The sequence below is a fragment of the Pipistrellus hanaki genome (assembly GCF_964339955.1).
Source record: "Pipistrellus hanaki genome assembly, chromosome: 12".
Lineage (NCBI taxonomy): Eukaryota > Metazoa > Chordata > Mammalia > Chiroptera > Vespertilionidae > Pipistrellus > Pipistrellus hanaki.
The window spans coordinates 8,826,319-8,840,725 of NC_140514.1; the positions used below are offsets into that span (position 1 = coordinate 8,826,319).

At 40.8% G+C, this 14,407-nt stretch overlaps 2 protein-coding genes across 4 annotated transcripts in view; one reads left to right on the forward strand and one right to left on the reverse strand.

The window, feature by feature from the left end:
* PRKD3 (protein kinase D3) overlaps positions 1-2,622 on the forward strand; it is a 55,141-nt gene extending 52,519 nt beyond the window's left edge. For all 3 annotated transcript variants that reach the window (XM_084900598.1, XM_084900596.1, XM_084900597.1), the window contains exon 19: positions 127-2,622. In XM_084900598.1, coding sequence (XP_084756724.1) covers positions 127-300 — 174 coding nt within the window. In that variant the 3' untranslated portion in view covers positions 301-2,622. The remainder of the gene's footprint in view (positions 1-126) is intronic.
* Positions 258-14,406, reverse strand: NDUFAF7 (NADH:ubiquinone oxidoreductase complex assembly factor 7). Its single transcript, XM_084900615.1, has 11 exons — positions 14,271-14,406; positions 13,489-13,652; positions 11,571-11,651; positions 10,528-10,638; positions 8,901-9,114; positions 8,691-8,749; positions 7,667-7,777; positions 7,208-7,351; positions 5,987-6,160; positions 5,252-5,543; positions 258-387 (listed from the first exon to the last, which is right to left on the reverse strand). Exons 1-10 carry the CDS (start codon positions 14,320-14,322, stop codon positions 5,328-5,330), a joined length of 1,326 nt encoding a protein of 441 aa, XP_084756741.1. The 5' UTR covers positions 14,323-14,406; the 3' UTR covers positions 258-387; positions 5,252-5,327.
* Between the last annotated feature and the right edge of the window lies 1 nt (position 14,407).

Below are 14,407 nucleotides of genomic sequence, written 5' to 3' on the forward strand. Positions count from 1 at the left end.
TAGTTACAGTCAATTTGCATATTTCTCTTATTAAATAGGATGGTGGTAAAAAAAAAAAAAAAGTTGACAGATTTTGTTTCTTTTATAGTTCATAGTCACTTTATTACTATTGTGTTGTTTTTTTAGGACTATCAGACTTGGCTTGACCTTAGAGAATTTGAAACTCGCATTGGCGAACGTTACATTACACATGAAAGTGATGATGCCCGCTGGGAAATACACGCGTACACACACAACCTTGAATACCCAAAGCACTTCATCATGGCTCCCAATCCAGACGACATGGAAGAAGATCCTTAATTATCAACGAGCTAACTTCAATAAGGAAAGATTTCATTTTATGGACTGATATTTTGCTGCACAATGTTGTTCTTTGGAGGCTGTCATCTGCAAGGATGCAAAGACATGAGGAAATGTGATAAGGAACCAGTGACACCAATACTATAGTTCATGAGTAGGTACAAGAGGGGAAACAGTGATAAAGACATATAGTGACACCAAGATGAAGCTTTTCATAAATTTTTAGAGCATAAGAAATAACTTTTTGTTTTTGTTTTTTTCCTAATCCTTCACTTTAGTACAATAGTGGCACTTAATTTATCTTCCCTTTCCTGTTCGTATATTATTTTCAAGAAAGGGGACAGATGGACAAGCTAGGATCCAGTTATTACATAGCTTGACCAAATCATACAAGAGTTATAAGGTTGATTACTAAACAAATTTAAAGAGATATCAGAGAGGCTGCTGGCATATGATTTCCTATAAAGACTTTAAACATTTACCATATTTAACTGACCCTAGAGGAGGGTTTTTTTATATCCACCTAAAAAAGGAATGCTGGACTATTTTACCTTTCTTTTTTAGGTCAATCAGGACTCTAAAACAGTGATCTCTAACTGTTTGGGAGTTGAAACTCTGAATATGCTCTCTACAACATAAAAATTAAGTTGTCACCTTTTGTTATAATAGCCTCTAAGGTAATTTTGGACAACTGATGCTACAAAACCAGGAACTGCTGATCTGAGTGATGAGTTACTGTGTATGTCTTCTCATAGCTCAACTCTGCTGCTAATAAATTATGTTCCCACTGACACCACTATGATGCCACAATTAGATTCCAGCATCCAATGGGTATAGCTCTAAACTATAATTATATAATTTATCTTAACACAGGGTAGACTAATTTGAGGGAGGAAATTAAATATATACTAAAAGTAACACCAGTGCAGGGTCAGTTAAAACTACAGGAAAGAATAGCAGTGTCCTTTTTTTTTTTTCTTCCCTTAGTTTATTGGAAGGCAGTGCAGATGTCTAGAGTGTTTTTAAATCAGTTATTTTAAACAGTTTGGGTTGAGCATAAAACCCTTAGAAGGGTAGGGCTATATGACCAGCAGAGCAAATGAAAGTATTTTAAAACATTTCAACTCCAGCAGCCAGCTAAATAAGTTTTTTCTACTGATGTAAGAGATTAGACTTCATAGCTTTTTAAAAATTAATTTTTCCCCAAAAATTTTAATATCTGGGACTTATAAAATCGATGACTTTTTGTTTCTTCATTAATCATTGTAAACTTCTTTTCCCCCCTCCAAAAAGAGCAGAAGATTTGGAATTAGAAGATCGGGTTTAAGTCTTACAAAGACTTGGCTCCCTTTATTAGCTATGTTGGTCTGGCCAGGTGACAATTTGTCTGAGCCTGGAGTTCCTCAACCTACAAAATGAAGATCATAATTCTTGCCTCTACCTTCCTCACGGTGTGGTTTTAAAGATGTTATATATGAATAAGCTAAAAACTATGTGTTCATTGTCACTGCCCGCTGAACTAGAGGTAGCAAGGGAAAAGATTGTTCCTCTTTTAACGAAAAGTCAGAGAACTTTTCAGTCTTTGAGTAGTAGCAAACGTGCAGTGTCACTATGTTTTGAGTTCTTTAGATGTTACCTTCCACTCACAACAGTCATGAGCTAAGTGCATAATGAGCCCCATCTCACAAACAGGGAAACTGAGGCACTGGGAGATTAACTAGCTGCTGCCATTCACACGGTTAGTTTTTGAACCCAGTCCCTTCTGACCGTTTTGTCATACTGCTTCCCCCCCACAAAGGTCTCCGGGCGACAGTCCACGTCCCTCAGTATTTCACTCTCAGATTCTACAAAACCTTTCAGAAATGTGTTTTCCCTAGGATAGATGACTTCCCCTAATTTCTCCAAAGTCTGTTTATATCAGTGTGCTAAAAAGGAGTCAGCAGGCATCCCATTATGGTTTTACTACATAAGGTGAACATTAACTGGAATGGCATTTGCCATACTTCTATAATCAAATGATGCAAGCCATGAAATTAATCACTCTTTTTGTTGTTGAATGCCTAAAAAGTTTTCTAAGTTTGTAAAGGCACTGTCAAATAATTTGGAGTTGAGTAATTACTCCAGAAACTGTATAACCTGCATAACCTTTTTTGTCTTGAAATCAGTTGTGTTTGTATAAAAAATTGTGAGAAACATTTGATAATGTACAAAGTAGTCTATAATGACACTGTTCAGTACATTTTTATATTTTTTGTTACATCCCACTTTTTGTAAATATCCTCAAAAAAGCTTAATAATAAAATGTATTTCCATATCACCATACTTTTCCATGTGGAAACCTGAGCCTATCTCTAGTCGAGATATCCAAAGAAAATTTTATTTGGTTGTGTTATTTCCCTAGGCTTTGGTAAGAGAACTATTTTGGAAATAGTATTTGTAAATGGAACTAATGCTATATTTAAGAACAATGATTTTTTTAACTGCCTAAAATAAATAACTCATTATTATAATTTGATATGCAACTTGAGGTAATTAGAGGTCTCATTTCTTGGAATTGAAGTCTGAATAATTGTAACTATAAATTTTTTAGGCACTACCTTTAAATCATCCACTACTGCAGCTGCCAGAAGGCTTTTAACATATACCTAACACCAAGTGAATTTCCCAGGTTTCACGATAGAAGGCCTTGACTGACTCCTGGTTGTTTCTAGTTTTCCACAGGCTTTCTTACCTTCTGAAAATTGTCCCAACCAAGACTTTTAGGGGGTAAAAATCATGGAAATAGAATAAGGGTGGCTAAGAATGGCCCAAGGCTGGACAATATAAAAAAAATAAGGCCTCCATGTTCTTTTACTTTAGAGTGAACGCTAATCCCGTTCTCAGTTAAGCCGAAGAAGCAATAAAAAGCAAGAATTCATCACTGCCCATGAACTCCAATACAGTTCAAGACACATGGCTAATATCCTTTTCCTTTAATCTCACTTGTAAATTTGTGTTGCTAAAATAGCACTTCTTCAGAAAGTCCATGTGTCTGGTATTAATATAAAAGTTCTGTGAACTAAAACATGAGAACTTAATAAAACTAAAACTTGACATTTGTCTGAAAATAAGGGAGAATTAGCTCAATTTGGAAACATACCTCCTAGGTAGTCTACGTTTGACTCACATTGTAAATACATGCTTACTGGTTTTACTGTTATTTTTAAACTTTTTAAAACCTAATTTTATTTTTAGTGGTAAAAAAGCCAAATACTTCAAAAGAGAACAAAGAAAAATGCTCTTTCCACCCCTAAGACCCTCTTCTAGATTGGGAAATTTAATAGTGATTATTGGACATCCTTTCCTTATATACTACTAGTATCACAGAACAGAAAACCAATCTGTACTAAAATATTCATTTCTGCGGAATTATAAGCATTTCCTTAAATGTAGCTTTTCTTCAACAAAAATGGAATCATAACTAAAACATTTTGCATCCTACTTTTTCCACTTAACAAATCTCAAGATATAGCCGGGACCGGTTTGGCTCAGTGGATAGAGCGTCGGCCTGTGGACTGAAAGGTCCCGGGTTCGATTCCGGGCAAGGGCATGTACCCAGTAGGGGGTGTGCAAGAGGCAGCTGATCGATGATTCTCTCTCATCGATGTTTCTAACTCACTTATCCCTCTCTCTTCATCTCTGTGAATCAATCAATATATATTTTAAAAAAAGAAAAAAAAAGATATATTTTCATGTCCGAACATACCACTTTACATGATTTAAAAACATATACTAGTAGATAGATCTATTAATCAGTCCCCTGTAAATGGCCATTTAGGTTGTTTCCAGTTCTCTAATCAGTGTCCATGTTTACTTTTTTAAATAAAGTAAAAATATAGCAACTAGCTTTATTTACTAAAAGAAACTCAGTTTCACATGTAAGAACGCATATGTATTCCCAGAGTTAACATAACTTAAAAGGTTAACGTTTAGCCCTAGCCAGTTTGGCTCAGTGGATAGATAAGAGTATCGGCCTGTGGACTGACGGGTCCCGGGTTCGATTCCGATCAAGGGCACATGCCTGGTTTGCAGGCTCAATCCCCAGTGGGGGACGTGCAGGAGGCAGCCAATCAATGATTCTCTCTTATCATTGATGTTTCTCTCTCTCTCCCTCTCTGAAATCAAGAAAAAAATTTTCAAAAAATAACTTTTAAAGATTAGTGTTTAGTCCTAGCCAGTTTGGCCCAGTGGATAAGCCTCAGCCTATAGTATAAACTGAAGGGTCCCAGGGTTCTTGTCAAGGGCACATACTCGGTTGTAGGCTCGATCCCTGTCCTGGTTGGGGCACATGCAGGAGGCAACCAATCAATGTCTCTCTCTCACATTGATGTTTCTCTCTCCTCCCTTCCATTCTCTCCTAAAATAAATGGAAAAATATCCTTGGGTGAGGATTAACAAGGAAAAAAAAATTGATTAACATTTAGCTGGCTGTATCTATCTACCTACCTACCTATCTAAAGGCTAAGCGACCGTCCAACCATCTGACGGGGAGCTATGATGCGCAATGACCACCAGGGGGCAGACGCTCAACACAGGAGCTGCCAAGCTGTAGTGACTTGGCAGCGGCAGTTCTCATGTGACACACCCTGGAACCAGAGAGGAGGGAGCCCGATTCCAGGGTGCGTCACCCAAGAACCGCCCGAGGGGAACGTCAGAGAGCCAGTTTCGGCCTGATCGCCACGGGCCAGACCAAGGGACCCCACTGCCCAGGTGCCCCATGAGCTGCGGTGCCGCTCGGCCAGGGAGGGACCACGGGAGGTTGGCTCCGGGGTATGTCCAGCCCCTCTCCCCCAGTCCCGCCCCACTGGCCACCTTTCAATTAATATGTGAACGAATCTGTGCACCAGGCCATTAGTTGTATATCAGATGGGCTGTTTTTATTGGCTGTGAAGAAATAAAATATTTATTTTACCTGTGATATATGAAATTCACTTCCTTTATTTTAGTTTCTTAGGTAGACTTGGGGACTGAAAGTCCAAACTGAAATATCACTGCCAAGTAAGTTCACTAAATCCAGCCACAGGCGATGGAGAAGGTTTTGACTGATTTGCATTTCTCTCTTGGCTTGGACCATGAAGTCTCTGATGAGGCAGCAAGGCAAAAAAGTTAAACCGTTCTCCCATCTTCTTAGGATTCATTAACATATCATATCCCTGAAGCAGCTGCTGCCTCAGTGCTGGCTCAGCAGATTTACTTAAAAGAACCTGAAAGGAAAATAATTTCTTAGTAAAAAAAACAGAAGAGAGGACTTCCAGCTATGTGTAGTAATAGTGACCATTAGCTATTCAATAACACAGTGTTTAAAATGTTATTTCTGCCCTGACCGGTTTGGCTCAGTGGATAGAGCATCGGCCTGTGGACTGAGGGCCCAGGGTTCAATTCCCAGGTGGTCTGATCTACACTGAAGGATAAAAATGTCCTAAGAACAGTTTTAACATTCATACTTATAAATGCAGTTGCGTTTTCTTCGTGAACATGAACACTACTTGAAAATCTTAATTCTACCTCCCGTGGAGATGCGCGAAACGAAGGCTGCTCCGCCCCAGGCCCCCGGGCTAACTACAAGAACATTTAGGCCGGGTGAATTTCTGTTTGTTGGAAATACTGCGAATTTACAATATTTAATAATACCTGAGTAGACCATTACCTTTAGCCGGACATCAATGCCCATGTTTTTTAAAAACGTGTGTTGTTTTACGGGACCCAGAGAAGCCACTGTCCCCTGTGCCATTCTGCGCAAATAGCTGAAGTCCACGTCGGCTGTTAGGTCGGCTGTTCCTGGGGCAATTAAGACATCATGAAGCTCGTGGCCACAAAACCCCTTGAACATAATTTTTAAAATGATAAGTTTCTGTCCTTTTATGCTACTGTCAAGATTAAAGACGTGCTATTTTAATACATTTTATACAACAACCATTGAAAATATGCCTTACATCCGTGGTTTACACACTGTTGATGCAGTAGCACCATTTTCTATGTGGAAAAACCCAATACAAAGCACAGTGTTGGAGTGCCTGAAGATGGTGCTATCCTTCACAGTTAACATTTTCATGCCTGCCCGCGAATAGGAGATCTCATTAATCCTCTGGACGAATCCACGTTACCACAACCTAGATGGTGTTTTACAAAGTCTAACCACCAACCAGGTGCCTCAAAACCACCTGAGAATATGGTACTAGACTCTATCCAGACCTAGTGAATCAGAATCCTGGAGGTAAGGCTAGGAAATCAGCATATCTAATACACTATCTAGGTTTTTATTAGATGCAATAAAGTTAAAAATTGAGAACCCAAGACTTAGAAAAATGACAAATAGCATCTAGTTAAATATATTTCAATTAAAGTAAATTAAACATAACTCATCATATTCAAAGAATTTAAGAACCGATGTTTAGGGAGAATAAAAAAAAATACATCTGGAGAAGAAAAAAATATTGCAAATCTTATAGGAAAAGTTTGAATGATTACAGTAGCTAGATCAAATCTGCAAAGTACCACCAAATTATTTCTTTAAGTGAAGGAGGATAGGATATTAAAAACACTTCAGGCAAAATTTTCCATTTGTATATTTAGATGCTTTCTAGGATCCATGCAGACCTAGGTTCTGCAACTTAAGGAAGAATGTGGACAATTCACACCCTGTTCAAAGGAGAGTTTGACAGCGGAGTTAGGCTTAGGAATAAGGTCTAGAGTTAAGCGTAATTATAGTGTGAATTAATATCAACTATAAAATAATGTAATACAACACTGTGAAGCACTATAGAAACCAAAGATAAAGATCTTAAATGAGCTTCAAAACTAACAACGGATAACTAAGTAAATCATGCCAATTACATTCAGACAAGTCACGTGACTGAATGATACATACTCTGAAGGTATCTGTCTTAGTCCCGTCATGACCGTAGTCAGCAATCAGGGCAGCACCTCCGGTCAGAGCGATGCGCTGAGAAAGTTCCTGAACAATAACACCGGCCTCGGGACACACTTCCACATGATCCCTCGCCTCATCGTGCTGGTAAGGAACAGTTTAAAGAGAACGCATCCAGTCAGGAGACAATATCGTCAACGTTTGACAGGTCAACGGAGAAGGTACGAGACAAGTGCTTATGAACTCCGTCTGTGATTGCACAACAGTGAAGGTCACACAGCGGAGAAATGATTTTGGCCCCTTCTCCCGACGAGTGCCTCCGCACTGTTCCCTGTTGATAAAAAGCACCCCGCTTGTTACAAGCGACTATTTCCCCCTAGAAAGGAACTCTAAAACAGTAACTCAGAAAATACGACGTGGACGGTAACAAACGAAGAAGAAAAATAAACGTATTCCTACCTGTATGAAGGCTTCTGCTGGGGTGGCACAGGGCGCCAGAACAAACCTCAGTTTATCGGAAACTTGTGGGTCAATATCAACGAGCACCTCTCGCCATCCGTGTGGGGTTTTCTAAACACAAAGTAATGGGTAAAAACAAATGGTTCCAAGTATGTTCTCAAAACTGTCACAAGCAAAAAGGACGACTGGTTTTCTCCTCTTACCATGTATACATAGATATTTACAGACAACTTTACCATGTAAAATTATTTCAAGGCTTTACTTCTTTTCTTTTAAATTAGGGGTGTCGAACTCAATCAGAGAAGGGGCCAAAATCTAAAATCCAGCCTAAATCGCGGGCCGAATGGTTTACTGAACAGTCATAAACTGACAATGTCATAAACTGACAGCGGAGTGCAGTGATGACAGCGCGGTGCGGGCCACATTGCAAGGCCTGGCGGGCTGGATTTGGCCCGCGGGCCTTGTGTTTGACACATGTGTCTAAATAATGAGCAGACTGATAGACACAAATTAGTAAGAGGTGGATTTGTGGGAGATGAAATAAGCAGGCTGGAAAGTGCCCCAAATTGAAAGAGACTTAGGAACACCAATCAGAAGCGTCTGCTAATAAATTGCTATCAATATATAATACAGACTCTTAGCCTTAGAAGTTATCAGCACACACACACTACTACCAAATCTTAAATCTTTTCATAGAAAGAATAAAGATAAATTCTAATCTTTGAAATTTAAAAATATTTGTTAAAAGTAATCTTTACTGTACTGTAGCCCTTTAGCATCCTACATTCTCATGCATCTTTATCTCAGGAGAATTAGGAATTCTTTAATAATTATCCTACGAGAATTAAGAATTCTACTTAATATTTCATTTTTGCGTTTCAATTATTTATGTTCATGAGAAATTCCAATATCGTTAACTTAAGTAATGTTTATATACTGAATAATTAAATACTGCAAATATGTATTCTTACAACACAAAGCCCTTTGCTATTCAGTCATAAACATGTCGTTTTTTCCATCATACCTGGAACTTGTGCACAGGAAGGACGTCAAAAAATTCATGTGCAACATAAAAGCTGTACTCTATTTAAAAGTGGAAGAAGAAAAAAATGTGTAAGCATTTTTAAGATAACGAACTGCTTCTTCTAAACATTAACAAAAAAATGCCTAATTCTTTCACTACTGTGAGGGGTTGTGATCGAAATTCTCTCATTAGTCTATGGAAAATCATTACCTTTTGGAACATCCTGTAGATCTCGGTACCAGGAAATTGGAATCCCAGACTTAGTAACACCTCTCATGTATACTGGGGATCCATCATTTCGCTCTAATGGGACATTCTCTTCGGTCAGAGTTAATGCTTGAATCTCACTTAATTTTTGGCTCACCTCTACCAGATGTATTGAAATGTCACAGTTTTTCAGCACAGATCCAAGCTGACTAAACACCTAAATAAAAAAAGAAGAAAAATTGGCAAAATTCAATGTGCTGAGTTTCAGTTTTCTAACCACTGACCTCAATAATATGCTCATCACAGTACAATACTTGGTTCCAGAAAAATTTGTTCCTTACATAGCCACTCTCCAGCAGTCTATAAGAATCATAGCCTATTAGAGTTATTAAACATAGTGTATATAAAAAAGGAACAGCGTGAACCAGTTTGGCTCAGTGGATAGAGCATTGGCCTGCAGACTGAAGGGTCCCAGGTTCGACTCCCATCAAGGGCATGTACCTTGGTTGCGGGCACATCCCCAGTAGGGGGTGTGTAGGAGGCAGCTGATCGATGTTTCTCTCTCATCAATTTAAAAAAATATATATTTTGCCGAAGCCGGTTTGGCTCAGTGGTAGAGCGTCGGTCTGCGGACTGAAAGGTCCCAGGTTCGATTCTGGTCAGGGGCATGTACCTTGGTTGCGGGCACATCCCCGGTAGGGGGTGTGCAAGAGGCAGCTAGTCGATGTTTCTCTCTCATCGACGTTTCTAGCTCTCTATCTCTCCCTTCCTCTCTGTTAAAAATCAATAAAAGTATATATATAAAAAAATATATATTTTATTGATTTTTTACAGAGAGGAAGGGAGAGAGAGTCAGAAACATCGATGAGAGTCATCAATCAGCTGCCTCTTGCACACCCCCTACTGGAGACATGCCCGCAACCAAGGTCCATTCCCTTGACCAGAATCAAGCCTGGAACCCTTGAGTCCAAAGGCCGATGCTCTATCCACTGAGCCAAACCGGTCAGGGCTGTCTCATCAATTTAAACTACTTTTCCTGACTACCAATGAGTCTGAGCATCTTTTTATTAGTATTGGCCATTTGGGTTTTCTGTTTCACGCTGGGCCTGTTCACATCTTCCACCTGGTTTTTCTACTGGCTTATCTTTCACTTTATTAACTTAGAAGACTACTAGTTATTGTTGGTTATGTGGTTGCAAATAACTTCTCTAACATATAGTTTGTCTCACCACTCCCTTTATGGTGTCTTTGAAGAACAAAAACTTTCTAGTTTATTTAAAGAACACAAAGTTTTTAATTTTATTGTAGTGGAATAACATTTTCCTCTTAAGGGTTGTGTTGATATATAATTTAAAAACTTTTCTCCTACTCAGAAGACAAACATGATCTCCCATATCTTGTAAGTGTTATATACTTGTAGCTTTCACATTCGCTCCCACCCCCACATTTTTAACCATAAAACAGACAGTAACTAATCACTCACTGTATTATTCTGCCATATTTTAGTTAAGAAATATGAGATTAGGGAATAGGAGGACTGAAAGCCTAGAAAATCAACAAAGTTTGCCAACTCAGTCAAAAGTAGTAAGAATCACATACATGAGACTTTAAGACACTCTTTCGTACCTACCCTCAAAATATCTCCTGCGAGGGTACCCCGACCTGGACCCAGTTCCACCAGCTGGAAAGCTGCACTTTTCCCAGTGGCCATCCATTCGCTAATAAACCATATCCCTAGCAGCTGTGACAAGAAAAAACTTGCATTACAGTATTATAAAGTATCAAAGTATACCGCAATATAAAACTTCATGCAAATACATACTTTATGCCAGAAAGCAAAATGTTTGCAAACAATCATATGTATTTAATATGTCCACATAGTGGCACACACAGGAAGATTCACTGGGACTATGTTACAACACATACTAGTTAGGAAGCTTTACTAACTGGAGAAAATAGTTCAAAGTTACCCTCCACTACGAAAGGTCCCATGACACAGATAAGACTATTATAGAAAGGTACTAGTATTTGAAAGCAAATAGACATATGAAATATAATTATGTATATAACTATGCCATTCTTCATATAATTTCAATAATTACATAGCTCTTACCCATAAGCAATATTTTTTAATACCTGAATTCTACTTTCTCTTGTATATTACTTCTTAGTTCTAAATTGACCAAAGGTTATTATATGGAAATAAATAAACTAGAATTCCTGAAAAGAATCCAAAGTTTCTTAAAGGAAGACTTCTACTGAAACTATGGCCAAATTATAGTTGGGGGCTTTAGAGCTTTGATTCCAGTAATTCCTTCTGGGATACTGTTTACCTCCTTTGCTCAACCTTGCTTTTGTCTCTCTTCCTTCTCCCATTCTCCTATTTCATCTGGATCACCTCTTTACCTCCATCTCTTTTCCTTCTCTTTACTCCTGCCCCCCTTATCTCTACATCCCCTCTTCTATGTGAAGTATAAACTTTTCATGGCCCATTATACCATTTCCTTTCCTCTGTTACCTTTCTATTCCCTCAATACTTACTACTAAAAAACTACAACTTTTGAGGAATCGCCAAAACAAAGCTGTAAAACACTATTATATAGAATAAGGCATCTTGATCTGCTTTCAAATGTGTGTGATATTAGTTTCTTTTATAGTTTAGAGTGATATTACCTCCCCAAAGATCTGGCTTATTTCAGGTGAAGTGATGAAATCTCCTTTTTCTCCCAGCATGTCACGGTGCACATAATATCCCTACGTAAAAAGAGAAAATGGAAAAAAACAATTTTCGAATAAGGCTATTTTTAAGACACCCCTCCAAAATCATATATAATGTATACAATGAAATAAACAATTACATAGTAAGAAAGTTCTCTCTTCTAAATAATCAAGACAATCACAGTATCTTTACCCAAATTTTAGAAGGTGACAGTCATTTTGCAGAACTGGTAGAAAAGCAGAACGTCCCACCCTCCTCTCTCCCTGCTCCTAAACCCTGCCTATCCCTCCAGCCTCCTCCCCCAAATCCTCACACTTTCTGCTGGTTCCATGGAGTGTTCATTTTGGGAACATTCATCGGTCCTTCCTTCATAAGCAAGCATTTCAGGTGTATTTTCGGTGTTATGAACCCCTCTGTTAGTATAATGAGGCTGGTGGACCCTTTCAGAGAATGTTTTTAAATGCACAGGACATAAAACACATAGGGTTGTGGTCAGCAAACTGCGGCTCTTTGGCCCCTTGAGTGTGGCTCTTCCACAAAATACCACGGCCTGGGCGAGTCTATTGAAGAAGTGGCGTTAGAAGAAGTTTATGTTTAAAAATTTTGCTCTTAAAAAAAATTTCAATGGTTGTACTGTTGATATTAGGCTCTTTTGACTAATGAGTTTGCCGACCTCTGACATAGGGTTACCAAAGAAAGTAAATAAAAAGGACTTATCAAATATTTAAAAATAAATGTGTGCTATAGTAATATATGGCTTCTTGATAAAAGTATTAAAAAACACACAATATCAAGCTAAAGGCCTAATAAGTTCTGAAGCACAAATGAGCAAATGTTTTGAGATCATTCTGTTGTGATATGATACTATCAGCAATGTGCACTGATGCTAATTTAAGTCACAGGTATTACTGATGCCACTGGTTGATGCCTATGCTCCTAGTCAGAAAATGCTAAGTTTCAGCCGAAACCGGTTTGGCTCAGTGGATAGAGCGCCGGCCTGCAGACTGAGGGGTCCCGGGTTCGATTCTGGTCAAGGGCATGTACATTGGTTGCGGGCACATCCCCTGTGGGGGGGGTGCAGGAGGCAGCTGGTCGATGTTCCTCTATCATCAATGTTTCTGGCTCCCTTCCTCTCTGTAAAAAAATCAAAAATATATATTTTTTAAAAATGCTAAATTTCAGTTAGAAGTGAACTCACATAACTGCCTTGCCTAAACCCCTGGACAGCGGGCCGCCCCACATCCAACAACAGGCCAAACCAACCCCAGAATCCCACAGATCTCACATTTCCACTCAGCAAAAAGGTGGAACACTCCAAAATAAAAGGACTACTGGCTTTCATCAACTGGCTTAGCGGAGCAGACAAGGAAAACCAGGCCAGAGAGCTGTGACAATGCTTCATCCTAGAACAGCAAAGCCCCAGACCTTCCATTCTCAGGGGGGGGGGGAAATCCAGAACATGCTCTATTTCCACTCAGAGTCCTGTAAACGTCACATACCGGACTGAACTCTATCTTTCCCTACCCTTCTACATCCCCTTTTCCCAGAGAAATGACCCCATATCTACCATCAGCCCAGACAGAAGAATCACCCATCCCTCATCTCATAAACCCAATGGGTTACACCGTCTCCTGAAGGTAACCTCTGGAATTGGTCCCTGTATAATGGCACTGCCGCTCACCGGCTCCCGCCCTGACCAACTACCATCCATGCAGCGGCCCTCAGGTCCCGCGGGCGGCTCTTTCCCCTGGAAGGGACCCGGCGGTGGGGACGGAAGACGCTGGGGCTCCGGCCTATGCGCACCCCCTCCAGGCTCACATCTCTCAAATCCGCTGGGCGGGCCTGGTCCTCGGGCTTCCCGACCCCACATACCTTGGCTGGGTTGGTCAAGACCTCCTTCATGTACTCGGCCACCGTGATGGGGCCAGTGGACTTGATTTTGTACACGAGATGCTGCAGCATCGGCGTCACCGGGTGGTTTTCCACCGGCTCTTTCCCGGAGCTGAAGTGTCTTCCTCTCCAAAGGCGGGGGATGGCTGCGAAACACACATTATTACCCGGGGCCCAGGGGGAAAAAAAATCTTAGTATTTACACGTGCACAGCGGCCTGAGCGCTTTCAAAGTGGCTCCGTTAGCCGAAACCGGTTTGGCTCAGTGGCCTGCAGACTGAAGGGTCCCAGGTTCGATTCCGGTCAAGGGCATGTACCTTGGTTGCGGGCACACCCCCAGTGGGAGGTGTGCAGGAGGAGGCAGCTGATGGATGATTCTCTCTCATCGATGGTTCTAACTCTCTATCCCTCTCTCTTCCTCTCTGTAAAAAAAATCAATAAAGTATACTTAAAAAAATAAATAAATAAATAAAAATAAACAGGGACCATGAAAAAAAAATCTTAATATTTATACGTGCACAGCGGCCTGAGCGCTTTCAAAGTGCCTCCGTGAACCCCCTCACCGCGCCCGAAGCTCAGAAAGAGGGGTCCCGTCCGCTGCAGGAACGCACGGTGCCCGGTGCCCGGTGCCCACGACCCCACCGGCGGCGGCTGGACTCCCGTCCCGCCCGGAGCGCCCCCGGCGGCGTCCGCAACCGCGCAGAGCACACACCCCCCCCCCGCCGAGTCCCAGGGGCACCGGGGCTCGCGCGGAGCCACACTCACCGGCTCGCGCTGCCCCGCGCACCGCCCTGGCGCCGGCGCGGGCGAGGACCATCCTGCCGAACGCGCCCCGCAGCCGCGAGCCGCCCGGGGGAGTCGGGATCCCGGCCACTTCCGGGAGAGAACGCGGTCCTGCCGGA

What these genes read in the sequence shown, in the direction of transcription:
- NDUFAF7 (XM_084900615.1), bottom strand. Translation starts at nt 14,322, where the DNA reads ATGGTCCTCGCCCGCGCCGGCGCCAGGGCGGTGCGCGGGGCAGCGCGA. An exon ending in TCGCAGGAGATATTTTGAGG is followed by an intron (nt 9,115 to 10,527) that starts GTAGGTACGAAA and finishes TTTTTTATTTAG; the next exon opens with GTGTTTAGTCAGCTTGGATC. An exon ending in CTAAGACAGATACCTTCAGA is followed by an intron (nt 6,161 to 7,207) that starts GTATGTATCATT and finishes ATTATGTTCAAG; the next exon opens with GGGTTTTGTGGCCACGAGCT.